The 25,325-nt window shown below is 48.4% G+C and overlaps 9 protein-coding genes across 9 annotated transcripts; 2 read left to right on the top strand and 7 right to left on the bottom strand.

Moving 5' to 3' along the window:
- Positions 1 to 371: 371 nt before the first annotated feature.
- Positions 372 to 1,071, bottom strand: N7532_008233 (GNAT family N-acetyltransferase; the record flags this gene model as incomplete). The annotated part of the gene is made up of 2 exons (XM_056620725.1): positions 372 to 825; positions 890 to 1,071. The coding sequence occupies 2 exons, from the start codon at positions 1,069 to 1,071 to the stop codon at positions 372 to 374; spliced, it is 636 nt and encodes a 211-aa protein (XP_056471531.1).
- A 462-nt stretch (positions 1,072 to 1,533) lies between these two features.
- Positions 1,534 to 1,779, bottom strand: N7532_008232 (uncharacterized protein; the record flags this gene model as incomplete). Its single annotated transcript, XM_056620724.1, has 1 exon — positions 1,534 to 1,779. The coding sequence occupies one exon, from the start codon at positions 1,777 to 1,779 to the stop codon at positions 1,534 to 1,536; it is 246 nt and encodes an 81-aa protein (XP_056471530.1).
- A 459-nt stretch (positions 1,780 to 2,238) lies between these two features.
- N7532_008231 (GcvT family protein) lies at positions 2,239 to 4,776 on the bottom strand (the record flags this gene model as incomplete). The annotated part of the gene is made up of 1 exon (XM_056620723.1): positions 2,239 to 4,776. One exon carries the CDS (start codon positions 4,774 to 4,776, stop codon positions 2,239 to 2,241), a length of 2,538 nt encoding a protein of 845 aa, XP_056471529.1.
- A 1,219-nt stretch (positions 4,777 to 5,995) lies between these two features.
- N7532_008230 (GABA permease) lies at positions 5,996 to 6,360 on the bottom strand (the record flags this gene model as incomplete). The annotated part of the gene is made up of 3 exons (XM_056620722.1): positions 5,996 to 6,103; positions 6,130 to 6,283; positions 6,323 to 6,360. The coding sequence occupies 3 exons, from the start codon at positions 6,358 to 6,360 to the stop codon at positions 5,996 to 5,998; spliced, it is 300 nt and encodes a 99-aa protein (XP_056471528.1).
- A 7-nt stretch (positions 6,361 to 6,367) lies between these two features.
- N7532_008229 (GABA permease) lies at positions 6,368 to 7,252 on the bottom strand (the record flags this gene model as incomplete). The annotated part of the gene is given in 3 exon segments (XM_056620721.1): positions 6,368 to 6,614; positions 6,668 to 7,025; positions 7,045 to 7,252. 3 exon segments carry the CDS (start codon positions 7,250 to 7,252, stop codon positions 6,368 to 6,370), a joined length of 813 nt encoding a protein of 270 aa, XP_056471527.1.
- A 24-nt stretch (positions 7,253 to 7,276) lies between these two features.
- N7532_008228 (GABA permease) lies at positions 7,277 to 7,669 on the bottom strand (the record flags this gene model as incomplete). The annotated part of the gene is made up of 2 exons (XM_056620720.1): positions 7,277 to 7,568; positions 7,638 to 7,669. 2 exons carry the CDS (start codon positions 7,667 to 7,669, stop codon positions 7,277 to 7,279), a joined length of 324 nt encoding a protein of 107 aa, XP_056471526.1.
- A 5,374-nt stretch (positions 7,670 to 13,043) lies between these two features.
- N7532_008227 (guanylate kinase) lies at positions 13,044 to 13,691 on the bottom strand (the record flags this gene model as incomplete). Its single annotated transcript, XM_056620719.1, has 2 exons — positions 13,044 to 13,612; positions 13,682 to 13,691. The coding sequence occupies 2 exons, from the start codon at positions 13,689 to 13,691 to the stop codon at positions 13,044 to 13,046; spliced, it is 579 nt and encodes a 192-aa protein (XP_056471525.1).
- Positions 13,692 to 16,606: 2,915 nt separating this feature from the next.
- On the top strand, positions 16,607 to 17,978 carry N7532_008226 (CAZyme family GT90; the record flags this gene model as incomplete). Its single annotated transcript, XM_056620718.1, has 2 exons — positions 16,607 to 16,966; positions 17,070 to 17,978. The coding sequence occupies 2 exons, from the start codon at positions 16,607 to 16,609 to the stop codon at positions 17,976 to 17,978; spliced, it is 1,269 nt and encodes a 422-aa protein (XP_056471524.1).
- Positions 17,979 to 20,765: 2,787 nt separating this feature from the next.
- Positions 20,766 to 22,519, top strand: N7532_008225 (uncharacterized protein; the record flags this gene model as incomplete). Its single annotated transcript, XM_056620717.1, has 3 exons — positions 20,766 to 21,091; positions 21,145 to 21,525; positions 21,580 to 22,519. The coding sequence occupies 3 exons, from the start codon at positions 20,766 to 20,768 to the stop codon at positions 22,517 to 22,519; spliced, it is 1,647 nt and encodes a 548-aa protein (XP_056471523.1).
- Between the last annotated feature and the right edge of the window lie 2,806 nt (positions 22,520 to 25,325).

Below are 25,325 nucleotides of genomic sequence, written 5' to 3'. Positions count from 1 at the left end.
AGATAGAACACCCGAGGTTGGAGTTAGTATCCCCGCTTCACAGCAAAACAAAGAGCCCGACTTAGGACACCCCCCCCCAAATCCAACCAAAACCCCCATACCCATATGGTTTGGTTTCAGCTTATGTGTCGACACTGAAAATCATTGCCAGACAAGGAGCACCCCAGTCCAGTGATATATAGATTCCTGGACCCTCGAATACGTGCTTCGCTGGGATGCAATCGCCAAGTGAGCGTAGAGCCTCAGGAAGTCCGAGCAGACCGAGAAATCAAGGACTCGGCACGGGAATCGGAGCAGTGATCGTCCCTGAGAAGTGGATAATGCGTAGGGTATCAGGTGCAATCCGATCCCAACATGGAAAATGACTTCAATCAGTTTGGGCGCTCGAGTTCAAATCTCGCAACAGTATCGTCTTCAACCCGTACCACGCCAAAGTTCCTGAATCCATTCTTCTGCAGCACTTTCACGCTTCCAATATTTGTGTTATTGCATCCTGCAAAAAGTCTCTCCGCCTTTGGAACGGCCTCTGCGTTTACCGGGTCGATTCTCTCCAGATTCCACCATGCACCGATAACTCCTGCCACCGCTTCACTAGCGTATCCCTTGCCCCAGATGTCGGGGTGGAGACCGTACCCAATTGAAGGAGCCGGGAGGAGAGAGTTTATTCCAACTGCGCCGACGACCTTTTGCTTTGGGTCGGAGGCACTGATGATTCCAAAGTAGAATCGTCTGCCGATGGCCCCGGATGCATCGGGGGTCTGGAAGGTTTTAGTCGCGATGTTTGCCTCCGTTTCTTGAATGTTTTTGTGAGGGTCTCGAGGCCACCTAGATCGCGAGTTATTAAACTGGAAGCTCTCGAGTGTTGTTTTGTCGTAGGAACTAAGCTTACAGCCAATCTGCTACGTCCTGCCGAGATCGAAATTCGAACAGGTCGGCAGCGTCGCTCAGCATTAAGGGTCGGAGACGAAGGTTTTTCGTGTGGATGACATTTACATCTGCCGGTATGATGACTCTTACTGGTTGCTCTGGGTAAAGTGTCCCCTTGGTAACGACCGGCGGCTCAGCCTTCATCATTATTGACACGACAAACGCTGTTTTTACCTTCCTTCTGCGGTCTTGATTCTGAAAGATCTCAAATAATCTCGACTGATGCTCCGAAGGTTACAGATGAAACTCAACAGGGGAAGTCGTTGGTATTGGAGATGATTTTGGATTAGATTGTTGGGGCTCTCGCCCATCTCGCCGACATCCTTCATTGACTCATACCCCGGCCCCCAATTCAAGTGGCCAACTACAAGCCAAAGAGCCACCCAGTGACTTAGATAACCGAAAATAAAATATGCAGACTTGATTCGATATATCCTTCAAAACGCCAGCATATAATGGGCAATAACGTACAGTCGTAGAGCATCACGGCGTGCGTTGGCCGGCTCCAGCACCAGCCTATGATGAGCCATCGCAAAGGAAGAAACAGTATGAGGAGATGGATGCTTCGATGAGTTTCGATCCCGGTTGTCGCCCGATCAAGACAGCCTATGCGCCGCCCTCCCTCTTCGCGTATTCCTCTTCCATGCGTTCCTCGTAAAGACGGTCGGCCTCTTCTTTGCTCAAGGCTCGGTCGCTCTCGGCGTGCGAGTCACCTTGTCCACCGGTGGCGTTACTATAGCCAGCTCCGAAGCCTTGGCCAATGCTATGCGGCTGCGAGGAGTCGGATGAGGTTGTTGAGCGCGTGTTCGACTGGAGATCCTTGTTCAGGAGATCGGCGGTTGGAATGGGCATTTTCGCGGTAAGAGGACGATCGGTGGTCGCGAATCGAGTCGTAAACAATCTGTATATGTGCACAGGCGATGAAGGAATTGGAAGTTGAGAATGTGGTGGTGTTTGCAAAGAAGTTCGCGGTTTCGAAGGAGCTTTGAGTTGCCGCCACGCGTGGCGAGAATTTGGTTGGCGTCCGACGTCATCCAGCTGCCCTGCGGGTCCAACGTTTGAATCTTCCAGAGAGTCCATACCAAAAATCAGACTATGTAGGATCTATCTGCGACAATGTACGTTCAAATTCTATTGCACGCTGGTCTCTCTGTGAGTGGCAAAAAAAGAAAAGAAAAAAGAACTATCCTCAAGGTATTGATACCGCGACTTTAACAAAAACAGTGAAGTCCGAGCTAATACCCTAGCTGGACCTCTATCGTCATGCACAGAATCGTTAAGACATAAAACTTAAACAAAAAACACGCTAATTTAGAGACGAGAACGGAATGGCTTCTGGAGCTCGGAATCCACAGACGGACCTTCGGCCAGCATGCGCTTCATGTCCGGATCGTACAGTGGCTCAGCGGCGATGGTGGCATTGATGCGCCGGCCAAAGTACTCGATTTCAACGCTGGCGCCTTCGGCCAGATTTCCGGGGAGCCAGGCATACGCAATGGGCTTGCGGACAGTGAACCCGAAAGCAGCACTGGTCACGTAACCGACAGATTTGCCGTTCTTGAAGACGGGCTCCTTGCCCAAAATCATAGAGCGACCATCGTCAACAGTCAAGCAGCGTAGACGGCGAGTGGGCTTTTGTTTGGAAAGGCGCTCGAGCGCAGATTTACCAACGTACTCTTCCCATTTGCTTGCGCGAATGGTATATGAAAGACCAGCTTCATACGGGTTGTGCTCTGTGTTCATGTCGGTGCCGTATGTTCGGTAGCCCTTCTCCAGTCGCAGAGAATTGAAGGCAGCACGGCCAGCTGCAATGAGGCCATGGCTCTTACCTGCCTGATAGATGGCGTCCCATAGTCGCTGACCATATTCGGCGGTGGTTTGAATCTCCCAGCCAAGCTCACCAACATAGGACTTTCGGAATACTGTTGTCGGGATGCCGCTGATGATCGCATTCTTCACTCCGAAGTAAGGCAATCCCTTGTTAGAGAAGTCATCAGTGCTGACAATGCTGATGACATCACGAGCACGCGGCCCCCAAAGGCCAATACAGCAAGTGCTGCCGGTGATTTCGCGAACCTGGACCCATTGTCCCTGGCGGCGGGCTTCCCGGGAGAGGTAAGCAAAATCAGTGGCAGAGTTGGCGCCGATCTGGAACAAATTCTCCTCCAGTCTCGAGACGAAGATGTCGCTGCGAATGCCACCGTGATTGTTGAGAAGCAGAGCCCAGGTAATGGTCCCCGGTTTGGCAGAGACATCACTAGTTGTCAGCCGCTGGAGCAGTTGGAGAGCCCCAGGGCCCCCTACCTCAAATCGGTGGAATGAGGTCATGTCGAACATGGCCACGGCATTTCGTGTTTTCCAGGCTTCTGCAGCAACAATAGGAGAGTAGAATTGCGCAGACCAAGTATCTCGTTCGACGGGCTTCCAATCGGACGGAAGAGAGTTGAGGAGTCCTGCATTGGAATCATACCAGAATGGGCGCTCCCAGCCTCCAAGTTCAAGGAAATATGCACCGAGCTCTTTTTCGCGAGCATGGAATGGACTGGTTCGAAGGCTTCGAGGAGACTCCTTGGGCTGAAGTGGGTGTAGAATGTCATAGATCTCGACAAAGTTTTGCTGGGATGTTTCACTGATGTAGTCCTGGCTGAGTTGGATCTCTTCAAAGCGAGTAAGCTCACACTCAGTCATGTCGATCTGGGAGCGGCCTTCGGTCAAAACTTCAGCGAGGGCCCGGGCAACGCCGGCAGAATGTGTTACCCAGACAGCCTCAGCCACATAGAATCCGTCCAGGTTGGGCGCTTGTCCAAAGACGGGACCACCATCTGGGGTAAACGAGAAAATTCCATTGAATCCATCCTCGATTTGAGTGCTTCTCAAGATAGGCAAAAGGTTCTGTGTTTCCTTCCAAGCAGGGTCGAAGTCTTCCTTGGTAAACTCGAGGCGAGAGGGCATATTCTTCTCGTCAACATTCTTAGAGGTGAGTCCCAATGACCCAGCATCAACCGGCATGGGCCGATGTCCATAATAGCCGATACCATATTGTCCACCATGTTCACGGAAGTATAGATCCTGGTCCTGGTGACGGAGGATAGGGAGAACCGCATTTAGGCCATTCGGTTTCTTGTTGAGGTCGCGGCCGGCAAGAACAGGGACAGCGGTCGTTTTCGCGTACTGATGCGCCAGAGGAAGCAAGGGAATGGGCAATCCAATCATTTTTCCGATCTCCACACCCCAGAATCCAGCACAGGATACCACAATATCGGCAGGAACAGTACCGTTGGGGATAGTGACACCGGTCACTCGTCCGTTTACTTGCTCTATCCCAATAACTGGGGTAGAGCCAAGGTAACGAACACCGGCCTTGGCGGTGCGTTCGATGAGTAGCTGGGTTGCCCGAGCAGCGAGAGCAAGACCATCGCTCGGGATGTGCAAGCCGCCCAGAACCATGTCCTTGTTAAGGTGAGGATACATCTCAAGGCACTCCTCAGCGCTGACGAGGCGCGCATTGATTCCCCATGACGAGGCGTAGCCATGCTTGCGTTTGAGGTCCTCGAGTCGTGCGGGAGTTGTAGCCAGCTCAAGACCACCAACCTGATTGAAGCAGTTCTGCCCGTCTTTCTCGATCGACAAGAGCTTCTGAACTGTATATCGAGCCAAATGCGTCATAGTTTTGGATGGCGTAGTTTGAAAGACGAGACCCGGAGCATGGGATGTCGAGCCACCCGGCATGTGCAACGGCCCCTGCTCGACAACTGTGATATCGCTCCATCCCCGTGCAACCAACTCATCAGCGAGATTGGTGCCCACAATTCCGGCTCCGATGATGACAACACGTTTCGCGAATGCCATTGTGATGAAGCAATGGGTTCGCTGGGCGACGGTAGCTGCGGACGGCTCCTCCTTTATGTATGCACACCACGGCGAACCTGGAACTTTCGTAGCTTTGTGCGGGGGAGGGGAGGTTGTCTCCACAGGTCGTGCCACGATGATATAGCTATCATTCTGATGTAGGAAGGACAGCCCAGGGCCCCGCATCGGCTCGGACGGTAGCTGGGCGAGTATACCGACTCAGATCGGGGTGCTTTTCCCGGATCAGGTAAGGTGGAGTCACATGGGTGGGAGCATGTGAGCTTTTGTGTTATCGCATATAAAATCTCAATGGCAGCTGTTTCCCAGGATCAAAGTCCTTGTTGAAGAGTTAGGGGACAGACAATGCTGGTGGCTTCCACATAACGAAGCTCAATCGGGCCCGAAAGCGATCGACCGTCTGAGCTTGGGCCCAAGATGCCCTCGCGGGAGGTTGGAGGAGGCTACCATTATCGGAATAGCCCCCGGTCTGGAACGAATGGCTTTTCCCAGAGATTAGAGACGAGCCAAAGGCAATCGACGCCTGTCCGGTGATCCGCCCGTGAGCCGCTCACGTGTGCGGGCGCCCACCCCACGTTCGGAGGCAAACCGGTGGGACTGTACGTTTCTTTGGATTTAGACGCACTCGGTTCGACCGCGGCTGCCGTTACCTATCTTTGGCTATCTGGGGAAAATCAGGTGGGTGGCGAAAGCGGTGCATCGGGTCTGAAGGACGCTTGGCGGGCGGGCGACGTTCGGGTGTCTCCATCTGATCGCAGCCATATTCTTATTGAAGGTCTTTTTGCCAGCAACCTTCTAAGACAAAGCAACGGGCGATTCTCATTGCTTGGAGTTAAGGTAGTGTCCTATCTCCTCTAAACCACCCGCTATCGGGTCCCCCGCCATGTTATCTGTCGCTCTCTCCGACGCTCCCAGCTAAGCTCTCCCTTCGCTATCAGCACTATATCGAGCAATGACGTCGTGCAAGAGGATCAACACAAATCATTCAAATATTTGGGCTATGACTAACTTTAGAACCTTGGTATAATCAAATATGCCCTCTGCATGGTTTGGCAAATTCGTCGTCTACCGCTCCAAATGATCCAGAAATAGGATAGTCAAGATTCCCATAGATCACGCGATACGGCGAACGGCTGTTTGAAGAGAAATCTCAAACGATGAACTAAAGATTATCGGAAATCTCAGATCAGTTGCATCTGGGCTAAGATGCCAGCTCCGAAGTTCTCGCTTTCTGTGAGTTTAGTACTCCTGAGCCTTCTGCAACTTCAATTGTGGCGAAGTCGGAATGCCCGTGAAATATCTCGTGGCACTGGTATATCAAGTGACAATGCTCACTATCGCCACAAGCCCAATTGCTGCGCAGGTGTGGTTCATTGATTCCGGGTTGACGGGCGACTCAGATGGAAGATTAAAGTCACAAATGCAAGCAGAAGGACTAATAGGCCAATCCCGTTGCAAAGAAGCGAGATTGGTAGAGGCAATGCATATTCTCCATTAAAAGTGGATTCCTGGTGGCCCGAAAAATAACCTAGCAGTCGTGAGAACACACACAGGCATAAGCGACATCTGAATCTCATTTTGCTAGTGCTCCCGGGGGCCAGTTCCAAGCAGGATAGATCATGTACTCACAAAATCCCGTAGATGCTATGGAAAATACAGTGTTAAAGCCTGTCGCTGTGCCAAAATAGATCGCGTTGAGTGCCAGCTGAACGGTTCTCGTCAAAACAATAGCGTATAGCGAAATTTTCTTCCTAGGCTCCCTTTTGGAAAGCAGTTTCGAAAATGGCAGTTCATGATCCCGTGCGAAAGCATATACGGATCTCGATCACCCGACCAACAGACTCACAGAAGTGGCTAGAGTAATGACAGTTACCTTACTTGCCAAAATACAAGTCCCAGTATGGTTTGCGTGGAGTCGTAAAATATCTTGGATGATCGGAACCTCCGTACTAGAATTACGGTTCCTTCAAAGACTTTGATGGAAAAGCAAAGGATGATGAGACAGACAAGACCCGTAATTGCACTAAGGCAAACTGATAATATGATCACTCTTGGTGCATCTCGGCTCGGGTGTGTCATTCCCTCAGTCATATGACTCGCGGCGTCATAACAGCACATTCCAAAGAAACTTTGTAGAATCCCCACCATGATTGCCATTGATGATCCGAATCCGGTGAGGTTCTCAAAGTCTTGGAAAACAAAAGTTGCATCTCGTTTGTGATCGTTTGTCGCTAAAAGAGTGATGATGACAACGACGAAGCTCAAAATGTTTCATAGCAGAAGAAAACGAGATAGCCGATGGGGAAGGTGCAGCGCAAAAACATTTACAGCCAAGGCAAACATGCCTGCAGCCCACGCGAGAGGAACCGTGTGCCATTTTTCGATCGTATATTTGTGAAAAAAGATTTGACTGGCCAAGGATATAATTTGATGCAAATGTATTGTTCACGGCGCTCATGGTTAGGATACCTGTGGTACTGCGTCAGTATGGGACTGGAGAAAAGGCACATGCCCGGGCACCTACCGGGGTAGGTGAATCACCTGTCAGCATGAACCACCCGGCCACGTAAGATAGTTGAAGAGATACTCGCCGCGGGGCGAGCAATGCCACCCAGGAGTATTGCTCACCGGCTACCGGCCACCGCGAGCACAACTCGGCCATAGCTAGGGCGACCAACATTGTGAACACACAAACCCTGACCCAACCGAATATCATGACGGGCGGGTCACCTGCCCTGACCCCGATTATGAGCACGCCTCCTAGTGCGGTCCAGCTTTAAGAAGGCGTTAGCTCTCATGTCTCCCCTCTGTTACTTGGTTGTCGCCTGAGGTGCGTTTCTTACCAAGTAATGATGCTGAAGCTAAACCAAACCATACTGAGTAGACCAAATGATCGCTAGAGAGAATAAAGTGCGGTCGAGGGGGAGAAGTAGGAGGGGAGCTCGGCTTCTTCCACCGGAGCCCCGGCAGGTGTATTCTTTGTTATCAAGTGTTATCTCGATATATTGAAGCTGTCGAGATTTGAGCTCTCTTCGTTCTTCTTTTCTCTCCCATGAGATAGAAAGTCAAACACCCAACTGGGCCCGTCCTCTACCATCTAAATTTTTGCAATCGAAATGCCCAGAAAATACAGAGCGGAAACGGAGACAAAAAGAAGGCTCGCGATGCAACCTAGCCCCTGTCGAAACGAGCTGCCTTTTCATCTCATCTTGCGGTCTCCAAATCGACCAATAAGAAGAAGGCAGTGCCCACGGAGGAAAAGAGGAGAGGTTATGCCACAAGAGCCTTTCTTTTGGCCATTTGCCGGCTCTACGACTTCGCGCATAACTTGGCAAGTCGGACTAGGGCCAAAACAAGATTCCCCGATCACGGATTTTGCTGATGTCCCAGAGGGTTGGGACTGCAATGAAACTGACGGGTCAGCAGGTCTAACATTTCGTCTCACCCAGTGATGTCCCTGCTCAGATCGAAAGAGCCAAGGCTAGGATTGAAGAGGGCATCGTATCAAAGTTTTCCGTGAATGGCTGAAGAAATATGAGGTAAGGAAGGAGACAAGCGAGTATGTTTCTATTTTCTCTCTTAGAAAATGAATATTGAGCTAATTCATCCCCAAGTGCAGTGATTGCCAAATCACCACCAGGCATCGACGAGCTTACCATTCAGCGTCTCGGGGTGCTGAAGCTAATGCAGAAGAAAACGACGATAAGCACAGTCAGCATGTCAACATCCACGCAGTGATCGAGGCGTATGAACCCGGTAGAATCGATTGTGAAGAAGGAGAGATGATATGCAGGTCTCGGGGCCGAATGATTCGCAGGCCGATACAACACCACTTTTGCAGGAATATATAAAGCGCAAGCCGAGCATGGAGAACAGGTCAGCTTTTGGGTCGAGAGGGTTTGAAAAATAACGTGTTCACACATATGACGTTAACATACATATGTGCGGATCAGCTCGTGATACTGACTGCTATATTTCAGCTGGATCCGCTCTCTCCTTTGTCATTGTTTTACGGTGTCGACAAATTGTGGGTATGACTCGTTTGGTCTTCCTCCGGGATGATACCTACAAGTTCCTTTATCCCACCACCACCTTTGGAAAATCTCAGGCTAACATGATGGTACCCCTTTCCAGGCATCGTTACTGTCCAGGTCCCCGGAACTTTATACCCAGAGAGATTTTCAAATCGGAAACAATCAACGACTCGGGAAGTGCAAAGCCCATGCTTTATGAGGAAGACATCAAGCAGCTCCAAATCATGAACAAAAATATGCCCCAGTGCTAGGTGTTATTACTGCTCTCACTGTGCGTATATAGAGTGCGATACGGTCTGGAGGTGGCCCTTGTTGTTCCTGGCACTACAATGCAGACAACCTGGATGGAGGTCGACGCCACGGTGAAACCCGGTGCCGCAGGTGACTTCGATATATGGTCTACTAGGCGACCGTCCCAGATGTTACCAACCGCATGTATCTGAGAGATAACCCCCAGGACTTGGGAGATATCGTGCCCAGTATCGTGCCCTTAAACCCACCACAGGGCACTGGATACAATTTCCATTCGATGCCACAATTCCCGAGATCGCCCAACCTGAGTGTGCACTAGATTACCGGCGCTGGGACTTGAATGAATGTCTGTCACAACGAAGGTATTAACTAGATAGGCTCTTGACTCCATGTCATGAAGGAGCCATCTACCCTGCATTTAGCTTTACAGGTGTCTTCCGGTCGTACTCCTTCCAAGGTTACTGATGCATGTGTACCCTAGGGCAATGGCAGCGCGTAGAGGGGTAAAAAGAAAGATTGTCCTAAAAGATGCAAAAGAAGAACTCCGATAGGGGGAATCGAACCCCCGGCTGCCGTGTGAGAGACGGCGATGTTAGCCACTACACCATATCGGATCACTACGGTAGTGCTTATTCGGGTTTAGTTTTTATTGACTCGGTTTAGTGCGTAGTGTCCCTATGCACGCACGTGCGTGCGTGTATCACTACGCGCCCTCTTCCCCTCTCGGTCCAACAGCCCCCAATCTGCTTTACATGCTCTTCCCTGCTATTTTTAGTTGAGGCATTTTCGCTATTGATCAGGATCGCCGAAACCTCTGCCATCCCCTTTCACCGACACCGAGCGCCTCGCTTCCTTTTCTGCGAATTCTGCCTTGCTCATCCAAGGCGCTTATTGCGCGTTGCTAAATGGTCACGGCGAGCAGTACGAAGTTCATTTGTGACTAACTAAATTGTGGCGCAGTAATTTCCATATTCGTGGCATAGGAACGGTGCGAGTAGAAATGACTCCGATTCCTGCGTTCTTCACTGTGGTCTGTGATCGTGCATGATTCCTGGGGAATGGTTGGCTGTCAGTGGCCTATCTATAGGCTGCGGTCCTTTGTGTGGCAGGTTTCATAACATCTATGCGCCCTGGTCGTCCCCTTTCAATCCAACCAACCCCAAACTGCTTTATATTCTCTTTTCTGCTCTTCATAGTTGAGGCCATTTCGCTATTGACCAGAATCACAGTACTTTGGCCACTATTCAGCGATTCCTGCTACTGTGAACTCTGGAGCACAACCATATTTTATGCTTTAAGCAGGGCGCCAATTTTGTCACACACACATACTATATGACAATTCCAGGATGTCTAACAGATATCTTTATGATTGGATAATTTCAGCTTCTTGAAAATTCACAGCCAAATACTACTTTAACAACTTTCATGCTAAATATGTCTAAAGAGCCTTTGACAAGATACTTCTATCACTCCTTTTCAAAGACCAGTACAGGCACTTTAAAAGCCAGCCTGTGCTGTGGCAGTCCTCTCACATTTAGAGCTTCTCTTGCAATTCGAACGCCATCGCTTTCTGGAAAATAATCTACTGCTCTAGTTTCCGTCAGTGATCGCCTAATTGAAGCCCTTCACGGCACATTCTGCAAATATTATAATGATCGCGAAGAATATGGAGACATATAGATTGTCATCATTTCAGTCTCGCTCGGAAAGAATAAATATCCTACCCTGCTATCATGCAGAAGACCTTGCCCTGAGCTAGGTATGTGACATGATAAGGGTACGAGACTTAAGCATAAGTATGTCTTTGAAAGGGAAATTCTAAATCTATATATGGAGCATATAGTGTCTGTCAAGATGATTCTGAATCGTGGGCTAAATTTGGAGCGATATCTTGAAGGGGTTCTCTGCCAAAGCTTTAAGACTTCTAATGCTCAATGTTCAGTATGATTCTAAGCAAACCTTTAGACGGATACTGCGTTGGGAGGGAGATTGGTCATATAGCCAAATGTTTTGGCGCGAGGGCTCTAGTGAATACAATCGCCCACGATCTTCTAACCGATTGTCCAACATAGATCCCATGAAACAAAAACACCTAATAAGTTGAATAGAGATGGAAAATCGGCTTCGACATTCATACTTCTAAGTGTTTTGATTGTGAGAGTTTTGACTTAGAGCACCTGTATGTTTGAAGGTTAAGTGGAGTCTGGCTTTACAAGCTAGGCTTAGCACTCTTTGTCCCTCCTCCGAGAACAGATCTTTATTGCCAATTTTATCCAACAGCAGATACTTCGTGCAGATTTCGAGCTAAAGTCCGTCCACATTCAGGCTTTTGATAGCATAACCCGTTGGATCAGTTTCTGTCGGGATATTTCCCCCTGTCAGAACAAACTAGCGGTGACCCACTGCTAGCGACTGATGGATAACACCCCTTGCTTGGTGTACACATTCTTGCGCTGGGCACGGCGTTGTGACCGCCGAAGGCCAGTGCGTGGGATCTAGGGGTGTTTTCCAACTAGACTGAGGAGGAACATCTATCTACATGAATCAATAGACTTTTGCTTTGGAAGCATACACACTGTCCACTTAACTGTGTACACAGTACCTAGCTGGTGATACCAACAGTTTCATTCGAGGATAAACTATTTGGATCAGATTGTTTGACGACCCACTCTTTCATAGGCTGATGAGTGAGCCGGACCTGAGACTTTTTTTAAATCATCGTAGTCGGGAAAGCAATGAATAGATAGATAAATCCTATGACTCTTTGATAGTCCACCAGTTTAGCAAACATATCCACAGTTATGACATCCTGAGCCAGGCTCATCACCACAGCCCACACTAGTTCAAGTATGCTCAGAGATCTGTGGCTGACAGCGAGAATTTTCAGAGCTGTAATGGCGAAACGACGATTTTCATCGTTTGAAGTGCAACTAGATAGCAAGGAGTCGTAAAGTTTCCGAAGTTTTTGAGGAAGGGGTAGCTCTTCCCAACCAGTTTGCCTGGCTTGCATTATTGTATACCTGTCAACGTGTATCCTATGAGGTCAGATCTGTCCTATACGGTGTGAATCGTTTCACTCCTGAGGAAGTGGAAATAACGAATTACCGAAGCAACATCCTAAAATCATTCATAAACTACATCGGACCTGTCAATGCCGGATTTCTGACCAACTTACGCATCACCTTTCCGGCCACAGAAAGGATAGATAATTCAGGAGAAATCAAGCTCAGGGAAGACATTTACAGAGTCTTCAACTTCTCCGAAACAAGTCCACCAATTTGAATACGCTGGAAGCTCTCATTTACGTCAAAAGCTCCATCTACTTAGTTATAGAGGATCTGGACAATACTAAATCTGCTCGTGAAATATTCTTACAAGTCAACGCGGAGCTTAGCAGCATCGTTTCTCTGAACAGAATCATTGTTAGGGTCTGCAGCGGATCTCTAGCCTCTTCAGTGAGATACTTTCTAGAAAATCTTGGATGTGGTGTCTTGGTCGGTGATAGATAGATCGCAACTGAAGTGCAATATAAATGATAACCTTGCTTTTAATGAGTGGCCAGCTGGGAACTTGAAGTTGGTCATTCAGATCCGCAGCCATGAATCAACACCTAAGGAAGCTCGTTTACCAGAGCCAGAAAGTCTTAGCTCATCATATCTACGTAAATTCCAGTGGCAAGACACCCGCCAAAGTTTATTCATGATGAGCCGTACTGGCAGACGCCGCCTATGGTCCCGCAGCGCCGGCTCACGACGTCACCTGGCTGGATATCATGGTCCTCGTCCGGTCGAGCGACCCTGCCGCGTATGCCGACCAGAAGCCCTCAGCGGAGCTTATATTTCCAGTGCAGCTTTCTTAAACTGTCATCTACATAGGAATTACACACGGATGCACGACAGATGAAAGAAAATAGAATTGATATGCTAGCAAGCTGATGATGAACTAGGTTCTATTCAGCTACTCCTACCCAAATATGAACTCATGAAGTTCTTCATACGCCTTCTCGATGCTGTCGTTGACAATGATCTTATCATGGTTGCCCTGGGAGTCGGCGTATTCAAGTTCGGCTTTAGCCTGAGCGAGCCTTTTCTGGATGTCTTCCTCGTTCTCCGTGCCACGATTTCTGAGGCGCATTTCCAGCGCTTCAAAGCTCGGTGGTTTGATAAATATGTACCGCGCATCGTTGCTAGGATTCTCCTTCATCTGCTTGACGCCGTGTATCTCAATATCTAGTACCACGACCAGTCCCTTGCGAACCTGATCGTCAATTGTCTGCTTGCTCGTGCCATAGTAATTGCCACTGAAATATGCGTGTTCCACGAGTGCACCTTGGGAGCGAAGAGAAGAAAACTCGGCGGGAGATACGAAGAAGTAGGTGAAACCATCAATTTCGCCCGGTCGCGGCTTCCGCGTCGTGTGGGACGTGGTTAAGCCGAATATATTGGGATGTGCGTCGAAAAGTCTTTGAATGAGTGTCCCTTTCCCGACGCCCGAGGGTCCGGAGATGACAATGGGTCGAAGATCTGGGGGTGCTGGCGAGATCGTTAGAATTAGTTTAGGCCCAAGAGAACTGGGGAACGGTTTGAAACGCGAAGACACACTCGACACCATCGTAGTTTCTTATCAATATTACGGCGAATGTGTAACGTCACTTCTTTTCACAAGGTATTCGTAGACTGATTTTCTGGTCCTTGGCGGTGAACGGGGTCAAAATGGAACAAGTTCCTCGCTGAGTCACTCCCGTTTCTGGCAACTTACCGCTGGCGACTGATAGATCACATTCCTGTGCTGGGTACCTTGCGTTAAGCTGCGGCACCGGTGTTGACACCACCGAGTATCGGCGTATGGGATTCAGGGGTATTTTGGACCGGACCTGGTACACATCTACATCTATCGACATGAACCAATTGACTTTTGCTTTTCGAGCACGCATGCTGTCCAATTAACTATGTACACAGTACAAGGCTGGAGATACCAACAAATACATTTCTAGCTTCTTATATTTTTTTCGTTATCAGTGCCGCAAGATCGGCTCTGACTTCGGGGTCCTGCTCTTAGACCAAATCGTTCCAGTAAACCATCGTCTTAAACATAGATATACTAAGGCAAAGGAACATGAAGCACGGCTTTAAATAATAGGCACTCATCTTAGTTTAGAAAGGGCGCTCATAGTCAGGGTCGCCTCAGAGATCTTGAGCCAACCGCATATTATCGATTAGCCCTCCCAATTAGGGCAGTGATAAGATCCGCATAGTGCGGAGCCCAAGTTCCAACACCATGGCCCGCACTAAATCAGGCCAAAAATCCGCGAAGTGTAAATGCGACGATTTTATCTTCTTGTGCGCACCGAAAGTTGTCGCCATCCCACCGTCATCTACGTTTACACCATATCGATGGAGCTTATTCCGGTTTAGTTCTTATTGACTCGGTTTAGCGCCATGTGTCCCTAAGCACGCCCGGGCGTGCGTGTATCACTACGCGCCCTCCTTTCCTTCTCCATCCAACAGCCCCCAAAATCCGTTGTCTTCTTTGCCTTCTCATCCCTACTTCTGCAGTGGCTCTACGCGCCCTCTCCGCTAACCAAATCCATAGCCCCTAAAGTTCTTTGTCTCTTTTCCCCTGCTCTTTGCAGTTGAGGCATTTTTGCTATTGATCAGAATTGTGGCAAGCTCCGCTACCTCCTTTCACCGACATCCATCGCCTCGCTCACATCTCCGTAGAAACTGCCTTGCTGGATTGTCCGAAATCTGCCTCGCCCTTCCAAGGCATTCAGCTGAATCCGTGCATGATTCGTTGCCTATGTTTGCCTCCTGTCGTTGTTGGTTTCAGAACCCTTGTATCGCAGATGACACAGGCTGCTGGCTACAACAGAAGAACCTTCCTGAGAATCTCCTCTAATATAACAATCTTCGGCAGCGTCAAAACCCGCTTAGTAAGGGGGGTCAAACCATAAAGCGTCACTCTAGTTATTCTAGAAGCTTTATGCGATCACCTGATCGAGTAGTCTCGAGGACAACTTCGCTATCTAAACAACAGCATTAAGTATCAGCCACGCTCTTGCATCCAAAGGCTGGTCAAAATACTGTCCGATTTAAGGCCCGAGAACGAAACTAAGACCTACGTGATAAATATTGTCGCCTCTATGCATACTAGAGGGCACCGACCGGGCAATTAATCGACACCAACTACCGCTTTGAAATGAGAGCTTCCGATGCCCGGAAATCCGCTGGGCTTCCGAGCTTATATATTTATGCGAGGTACTTCTTTCTAAAGATCTCTGCAATCAAAGAGGCAGCGAAAATGCACCGATTCACAATGAATTTGCGGGATATAATTGTCAAGACTACGTCCTTGAGCTCCTGGACGACTTGGAAGATAAAAGAATCATCAATGGCAATGACACAAACTATAAGAAGAAGAAGGAACTCGTCAGAAGCAAGCAGGAGGGCCTAGCATAGGTGGAAAATATTCTCAACATTTTGGCAACTGGGTCGAGAAACATCTGAGATACTTAAAGTCATTAGCCAAAAAAGGCCTTCCAACAAGAACCTGGCCGGACTGTTGGTATCCTACTATCTAGATTAGGGAGTTTGCTGTATCGGCAATTGAATTCATGCATCTATTTTTACAAATGTTCTCCCTCATCATCTTATACGGCCCCATTGCCCAGACTATAGTTAAGCTTTCTCGTATTAACTAGTACAGTCACTAGTAGACTTGGTGCTGTGGTATCCGGTCTTCTTTTAATACAACTCCGCTGCCTTGCCATGCATAGAACGGGTCCAGAGATGATTGAACACCTCTTGAACCAGTATGGAGTGAAGAACTTCTGGAGATTTAAGGGTTTGTATACTTGTGAAGTCACGAAGCAAAACAAATAAAACCATAAAAATAAATAACGCCATTCAAAATAATGAAACAAGCAAAAGCGATGATGGTCAAGATCTTCCCTTCTTAATCAAACTCTGCGATCGTCCCGCATCCACAGGAGTGACCTCCGGGTCATGCAATCTTTTGCGTTTGCCAGGTGCTTTGGTATTAGGGTCATGTAATAGCTTTGTGATATTCGGCACAGAATACGCGGTACGGTCTGGTACTGACTACCATGGCTCGGTCAGCCAGTACGGCGTGGAACAGGCTTAATAGGTCCCGGGTTGGGATACTGAAACTTTGATTCAGTACGCTAGTGTATATAAGAGCGTATGTCCCAGATAGTTTTCAGAACCGGACAGTCCTTTCAGTTGACAGAATCACAGCTCTAAAGCGTGCTGAATAACCTCGCGTGCGAGATAGGGCGGTGTGGCGGTAGAGACGAGAGAAAGGCGGTCTGAAATTGGAGATAGACGAGTTATTTTGGCCACCCACTGTAACAAGGATCAGAAGCTGGCCCCTAAATGACCCATTTTTAACCCATTACCTAAGATACTAACTGACACCTGCATTGAATTAAGTCACATCCCTCATGGATCTCCCCCTGACAAAACAACTACAACCACAACCACAACCATCATCAGGGGCCGCCTGAGATGATGAATTTCGCCCGGAACCGCCAGTACCTGGTTCTCGTGTCGTGCATGCTGTTCATCCTGGGCTTACTGCTCTACCTGCCCCAGTTCAGCAAAACTACGAGCACGACATCGGAAAATTGGGCACCACCAAGCCCGAAGCCAAGTACAGAGATCCCGCTGGATGGGCAATGGAGTTATCCTCGTGATCGGGATAATTTGCTTCTAACGTCGGGCCAGTGCGATGCTGCGTTCCCGGAATTATTTGTTGAGATTGAGCGGGCGAAGAAAGTTAGGGCCTCGAGGCCGATTACCATTGCTGAGCTTGATTCGATTCAGCCGAAGAATGGTTTTATTAGGGCGATGATTTATGATATGCAGGTATGTCCTCCTCCACCCTCCCCCCGGACCTTCCCTCTTCTTTATGATTACCTCTTCCATCAACATAAAACTGAAATACAATGTTAATACTTTCACCGCAAAGCTCTACATAATAGCAAAAGAAGGCTCAATCTGGTCCCGCGAAATCGCCACGCTCGCCGCTATAAATCGCGCCCTCGTAACATCCCCGGAGCCTCTCCCCAACATCGAATTCGCCTTCAACACAGACGACCGCATCGAGCCCGTCGCACTATGGGGTTACGCCCGACAATCAACCGACGAACTGATATGGTTAATACCAGACTTCGGGTTCTGGTCCTGGCCGGAGATAAAAGCGGGATCGACGAAGGAGATCCTTATGAAAATCGAACAGGACGAGCGAAACAGCGTAACGAAGTGGGCGTCCAAACCGGCAATATTATTCTGGCGCGGCGTTGCGAGAATGGGGCCTGAGATTCGGGATAAGTTGTTGTCCGTCACGGCGGGGAAGAAGTGGGCTGATGTTAAGGAGTTGGGGTGGGGTGATGATGAGAGTATGAAGAATGATTATAAGACAATGCCGCAGCATTGTGGGTATAAGTTTATTGCGCAGACGGAGGGGAATAGTTATTCGGGCCGGTTGAAATATTTGCAGATGTGTCGGAGTGTGGTTGTTTCGCATACTTTGGATTGGATCCAGCATACTTATCATCTTATGAAAGGAGATGGTCCGGAGCAGAACTTTGTCGAAGTTCGGCGGGATTGGGAGGATCTTGAGGAGAAGATATCTTGGTTGAGGAAGCATGATGGGGAGGCGAAGCGCATTGCGGATAATAATGTTCGCATCTTTCGGGAGAGGTACTTGACGCAGTCTGCGCAGGTTTGTTATTGGAGGAGATTGATTCGAGAGTGGGCTTCTGTTAGTGATTTTGAGCCTGAGTTTTATAAAAAAGATGAAGAAGGCAAGGATGTTTGGAGAGGTCTTAGTTTTGAGAGTTTTATGTTGATGCGGAAGATGGAGTGGCAGACTTAGCTCGGTTCTAGTCTACTTATGGTACTACAATGATGATACTCGTTATGGTCATAGCATTCTCTTTGAAAAGTCTTCGATATGATGAATCCTTTAACTGGATTCCCCACAAAGCGGGCAAAGCCTAGTAACCGTGTATATACTACCCATACCTCGAACCACTTCCAAGGGCACACAAACCACAGAGCCGGACGGAAGATACAGAATCTCCCAGCGCAATCAATGAGGATGACCGAGAGCCAATCCAAACACAGAAACAGCCAGACAAGCACAAAAGATAGACGGGACGTCAGTGTAGTGCAATCAAGACGATCAACAAACTCGCTTCTTCAAGATTGAAAGACATTTACTTCTTCACACCATTGATCTGCCCGCCTTTACCCACCAAAAACCTGTATCTTCGAGCCTTCATTGCGAAAATGGCCTTGAGTACTTTCTTCTTTTGCGCCGACCACATTAATGCACCATTCGAGGAAGACGTCAAAGCCTTGATCGGTATCCCTTTCATAGTAGCTCCAGTGACGTTTAAATAAAGAAACTTTGAGCTCAGCGAAAAATTCTTCAATCGGATTTGAATCTGATGAATAAGGTGGAAAATAAATCAACTTCACCCCCGCTTCCGTACACATATGTGCAAGTGACTCTGAGTAATGGAACGATGCATTGTTTATTACCAGTGCAGAATTAAGCTCCGGCCATCATCCACAATGCTGGAGTAGCTGGGCTATGAAGTCCTCAAATACGACAGCATCCGTGGAGCCGCGAAAAATTTGCGAGAGAACGATCCCATCCTGGGCATATGTAGGCAGGTATCTGATACCGCTGATCCCGGTGGAACTGCGTTACCTTCAAAGGCGTTCTGCCAAGTGGCGCCCAGCCAGTCCGCATAAACCCAGCCCATTTATCATATCCAGATTCATCAAACATATATCAGGTGATATTATAGAAAGTCTGACAGGTTGTGTAGGTAATAGTCTCGCAAATCGGAGTTTCGCTCCTTTACGCGTTGCTGGGAGGTTTCCAGCCCTTGGCAACAAGAGCTCATCTGATGTTAGCGATCGTGACCATAGTTTGGAATTCTTCCCAGAGGAAGACAGTCATCTCATCGAGGTAGAGCCCGGGCTTTTCCAGGGGTGGTGACAAAGCGCTTCTATCGTCAGCGGTTTCCAGTTCGTTTCCGGAATATTCGCGTTTGGGGGGCATACATGCTTCCATCTGTCTTCACACCTTGGCTCGCAGAGTCTCCCATCGCTTCTCATCGCATATCCGTGCTTCTTTTTCCGGTTTGTCACAGCTCTCTGTTGCCATTAATTCAGAAGAGAATTTACTGTTCGACCTGTCCATAACTCATCTCGTTCTTTTCCAATTCAAGCCAGGCGTTACTGCAGACGTGGTCAAGGATGTGTGCGTTTTGCCCAGAAAAACATCACTTTAGGAGGGAGAAACAAGGTTTTTAACGAAAAGAAAAATAAAGGTCTGTACCCGCATGCTTGCACTCAAAGACAAATGTTTACATCCTTCGCCTCAGAAGCCATACATCAAGAAATCATCTGGCGGAATAGACAATTCAATTCAAGGAATTCAAGTGCGTCATTTGTTTCGAAGTGGAGATCCTCTATATAAAGTGAACGGGCCTTCTGGTAATTACTATCAGTGTTATACTGAACTTGCCATTCGCTCCGGGAAACAGAATGATATCACTCATGCCTTCGTCGTCGAATTTGCCAGAGCCACGGATCGAGAGTGCTATGTCCGCGATGACCCTGTGCATCAAGAATTTATACGAAGTGTAGAAGTTCTTGAAAAGGCGCAAGTAGTCGATTTTTCAGAGGATATTTTTTAGACAGCGCGGTTTCTAGATTTTTGGACTCAAAACTAGAAATGTTATGGAAAGTGTGGGTTAGCTTTGCTGGGCACAGTGTAGGATTGTTTACCTTTACTATGCCACTTCCATCCCACATTGAATCGCCCTCGTAAACCTCGATGAAGACCTCACGGCTGGAAAAATTGCCTTGAAACGAGCTTAAACCTCCTCATGATTATATTATGATCGATAACATGTCTAAGCAACTACTGGAGGAAGTTGTTAATAGCGGGTACTTTGCCTAAATCTGATTGGCTCCTTGATCAACATTCACCGCACGAGGCCTTATATTCTCATAACTTGCGAAATCCACGTCTGATGGTTTGGCACTCATAAATATTCATTCATTGCCCAATATGTGAACAATTGATAAACTAGGGCGATTTGGTAGGGTCAATATAAAACCGCGCGACCGAGTAGTCTTTACGCCCTCCGACTGTCTCGGGAAGGTCTCGGCTCGGGCCGCCAAAATAATGATGGAAAGTCAAAAATAATTCGGTTCGATCGGAATTATTAGATGTTAGAAACATTGGAGTTCTTTAAAAGCAACTGCACCTGTATAAATACATCCGCTTCACACTACCCTCAAGATCTGGCCAAGGGCGTACCAACTGGTCATCAAGAGCGACCGTACAGTTTGGTGGGCCATACATCTCTCGGATCTGAGGATCATCACGCGAGTCATTCGTACAGTGGGTATTTCTCCTGTCCCATGCATTTGGCCCCCACGTCGTGGCTGCGCTCGGGTGCAGATCCACATCCTTTCTTGGCCAATTAAACAATAATTTCAATACATTACAAGCACGTTATCTATTAGGTATTAATGGACGCTTACCCTGCGGTTCCGCCGGTCGCCAGTTGGACCGAGTGTTCGACACTTATTGCTGATTGCGCCCCTTCATCTTCTTTCCCGATTGCATCAATTCATGGAGTGGTGCGGTCCGTACTCAGAAGCCTTCTTGGCTACTACGAAACGTCGGGCTATCGTTATCTTAACATCGATCCTCCTTCTGGCGGCTTACGTCTGGTATCGACAACCAGTGACTGTTCGCAACGTGGGCAATAATGTGCTTGGACGAAAGTTGCATTATGGTGGACTATTCAACGGAACATGGGATTACCAAAGGGACAAGGATAATTTATTGTTGGACCAAGGGGAGTGCGAGCAAGCATTTCCAGCGCTGTTCGATGAAATCGAACGAGCAAAGCGCGACCGCCAATCTAGGGACATGGATTTGTCGCTGTATTGGTTGTAGGCAGCATTCTACTAAAATTGCTAGAGTCATGTAAACCTGCGAATCATAGTGCCCAACCACAGGGGGGAACCCTCGTATTATATTATTATTCGGGTCATGGAGGGGTGGCGAAGAGTGGTGATGCCGCCGAGGAGAATAAGGATAGGAATAAGAATGTGAATAAGTCGGGGGATAAAGACCAGCAGCAGTGGCGCTACCAGTTCCTCGTCCCAGTTGACTTTGACCAGTCGACCCCTTATGAATTTCGCGGGATCACTGAGATCGAGATCTCGTACCTCCTCCGCGACACGACGGACCAGACGCGCAATATCACTGTCATTTTAGATTGTTGTCATTCTGGTAGAATGGCGCGGGAGCCGTCGTGTGGTGGCAACGCGACGCCGAAGAATCTGAGTCTGCAGGGTGCGCGGTATTATCGCGATATCGAACGGTCTATTGACAGGCTACTTCAGGCGAAGGATCACAATCACAATCGCATATGAAGCCTCAGTGGTGGCGGTGGTGGTGGACGCGCGGGTCGACAAGAATACGTCGAGGGAAATCCACACGCCGTGAGGATCGCAGCGGCTGCAACCGCAGAGACAGTATGGGAGTATGAGTATTCAGACGGAAAATGGACGGGCGCCCTGTCGGATGCGTTGATCAGGGTGCTTGGGGAGGCGAAGGGCCATAGCAATAGCGTCTCCTGGCGCACGACGGTGCTCAGGGTGAGGGAACTGGTTAATGCGAAGTTTCCGCTCCAGCGCCCGCAGGTCGAGGGCCCTGCAACGCGGTGTCACTTTTCGCTGAAGGAGATGGGCTCCGACGCATTGCATTTGAAGATGGAGGGGGATGATGGTCTGGCGGTTATTCAGGCCGGTAAGGTCGCAGGCGTGCGTGAGGGGAATGTGTATCATGTCGTTCCTTTTGATGCAGCAACGACAACGACCAAGGACAGCGACGACCAGGCGGATAATATTATTGCAGAGGGGGTCGTCTCGCACGTCGATTGTTTCCGCGTGGTTGTAGGCCTTGCGTCCAAAAACGAACAACTCGCTGAAATCCCCCTTGAAGGGGCATTGGCCTGTCTCGAGCAGGAGGCGCTGAACAAGTGGCCTGCCACGACCCACTCTGAAATACTGCCTGCGGCGCTCGAGGAGCTGATCAGAGGCTCTCGATACCTTTGCATCGCAAGGTCTGACGAACGGGAAGCGGCTATCGGTCGAATCCAGCGTCTGGCGGACTTGATCAGTCTCAGAACAAGAGAGGGAGTGCAAATAGCATCGCAGTGGATAGAGCCATCAAATGATTCCATGTCTTCTCCGGTGGCAGGGACGACTACTCTTTCGTCACGGCGCATTTTCGGCCCAGCAATAATCGTTTGCACCGTTCTATTTGGACTTTCTGCCATTGTTTTGGATTATGGTGCTGTTAGCGTTATTTGAATACATCTTTTAAACCAAGGTCTTTCATTAGTAAGGAATTAAATAAGACAATCAATCCGACTTGAAGTTCTGTATCTGTTTGTTTTGAAATTATGTGGATGGATGTTGCAATGAAGGGGGAGTGTCGGGTCACTGGTATGGCGGGACTCTAGGGTAAGGTAGGCTATGTCTTTGTATAGAAGACTTTTCTGCCACCGAAGAAGACATGGAATCATTTGATGGCCGTATCTCGGTTTGATAGGTGCATGGCGCAGAATACTCATGCACAAGATTACTCAAAAGGTGGCTCAGTTGCTCAGACACTAATTATCTAATCTTGCATGCCAGCGCTTCGGGGTGTGGAGGATATTTCGGTGGTAAAAAGAATGCGGCGCCAAGGCGTCCAAGTTGACTGGCTGAAGGGCTGCAGAGCTCTTCCCCAAAGCAAGAAACCCCTCTGTTTCTTCTGGAACGGAGGTAGCGGACCAACCAAGCGTGCATTGCACCTCCTGTGTTTGCTCCCACAATAGCAACACAAGGCCAACAGAGAATGCCAGGCGCCCTGGCTTTCTGGCATTTACAATGACCAACAAAGGATGGGAGGACACAAGCACTTGGGATATCTGAAGACTGGGAAATTCAAGTAGTTTGAAGTTCAACACTAGGCTAATTTTATGTTGACTTAAAATTAGGAGTAGTTAATATTCCTGTTGGCATAATATTATCTGTCTGGTGAATTTGTAACTGTTCCGTTTCAATGGAGAAAAGGCGAGCCAGGATATGGCAGTCCAAGAGTGATATGGTAACCTAGGCATCAATGTTAGTTGAGTCTGATTTTTAACATTCCTCAGTTCAAGCACTGAAAAATATAATCGACCTGTGCGGTATCGATTGCTCCATACCTTCGCCTGGACTCTGGGCTTGCTATCGGTACTCGATTGGATACAATTTCTGCCCTGAAAATAGAATCCAAGCTAAAAGATTCCGCATGTCCGACCCCGGCATGATAAAGGAGATCATGGAAGCCGTCACTATTCCCATCATGGCCAAGGCACGTATAGGCCACTTTGTTGAGTGCCAGGTATGTTCAATTCATCCTCATCTACTGGCGACCAGCCGGAGATGAGCTTTGATCCCAGATCGCGGGGCCGCCGGAACGCTAAATCGTTCAGCTGCTGTTAGAGAAAGGAGCTAAAGTCAACGAGCGGAGCGGGATCTACGGTAGCACTCTCCTAGCTGCTCTTGTACGGGGGACGTAGGGAGGTTGTGCAGCCGCTTTTGGAGTATAGTGCTGATGTTAATACAATGTACGTCAACGACAATAATACTCCTCGAGTTGCATCTTCTCACAAGAACCTGGATGTCGTGGAACTGCTCTTAGAGGAGAGTGACGACAAGTCTCTAATCCATCTTATTTTGACTACCTCTGCATCGCACATACGGATAGACATAATTCCGTACGGATTCACCCTCTTACGCTAAACCAAGTAGTGTATCGTGTTGGTCGTGGCACTGTGAAAGGCCTCAAAGAACACCCTTCTTTTTAAGCTTTTCGTAAACAGCAATTGTCCTACTATTATTATCGGGCCTGTTGTTACTCAGGCCTACGGTGGTGTGCCTATATTGCTAAGGTCCATGCCTGGCGCAGCAATTGCCCTAGTTAGATTGAATCAAATCTAGCTTTAGCGCTTCATATCAACTAATTCAACACATTCCGACGCCAAGAATGGCTTAGATAACTAGGCGTCCAAACGCCAAGGATGGCTTAGATGGCTAGGCGTCCAAACACCAAACGCTTTTAGATATAAAAGAGACAAACTAGATATTTCTAGCCTTTGAGTTCCCCCTTTATCCCAACTCAATAACTTCCTATAACCATCTACTACTGAGCATAGTATTTATCAGCAATCATGCATCTCGGAAAGACCTTCCCACTCTTCTGCCTTATCTCTGGGGCTTTTTCATACAAGATCCGCGCCTTTACTGGCGAAGACTGCACTGGGGATGCCAAGGAGGTTAATGTGTGGGACAATACGTGTAGGGATTCTAATATCCCTGAGACGAAATCTTTTCGAGTGTTAGAGTATGGGGGTTATCACCAGAGAGCAACCTTTTTCCTTGGAGCTGCTTGCTTCACGGAGGATGCTGCAAGTGCCTCCTGGTGGGCGGACGGTGGGAGTGATGAGTTTATTAAGGACAAGTGCCTTAATTTGGGTAGCCTTCCAATGCACGCCTTCGGCTCTATTTCGGGTTAGCTATAAATACCCTGGTAAGTTGCTCTTGCTTTAATTTTCAAGGAACCAGAAATGTCTAATGCTACTATACAGGAAGCCATGATCAGTCTAACTTTGGTCATCAATCTATAACAACTTGTGCTACTGTGAAAGATTCCCCTTTAAGGATGATTGGGATGATAATCAAAATCAGTCGGGTGGAGAAGAGTGGTCTAGCAGGATGAAAGGTTACGCACATTGTATCTAGCTTCCCTGCTCTAAGAAACAATGTTGTCTTATATTACATCTATTAGGTCTCGGTCTCACACGCACGCGACCCTTCAAGGGTCACACTTCGACCCTCAGTATAGTTTGAGACGGCTAGAAGGAGGCCGTTTTTCGCTCCTTGTTTGCCTGACTGCCTGACTGCCTGACTGCCTGATCGTGCATGTGATTGGAAGTTGCATATAACTTCTGGGAATGGTTGGCTCTCGGTTGCCCATCGGTATGTCGTCCTGACCTACTTCCTGGCCTCGTTTCTCTGCCGTCGACTGGGAAATTGGAGCACGCAAAAGCCCATAACGGTGTTCTCCGGCCTGTCGCCATATAGTGAC

The sequence above is a fragment of the Penicillium argentinense genome, assembly GCF_028826775.1.
Source record: "Penicillium argentinense strain IBT 30761 chromosome Unknown utg000009l_segment0_segment0, whole genome shotgun sequence".
Lineage (NCBI taxonomy): Eukaryota > Fungi > Ascomycota > Eurotiomycetes > Eurotiales > Aspergillaceae > Penicillium > Penicillium argentinense.
The sequence above is the reverse complement of the archived record's forward strand: the minus strand, read 5'-3'. Positions and strand labels throughout refer to the sequence as shown.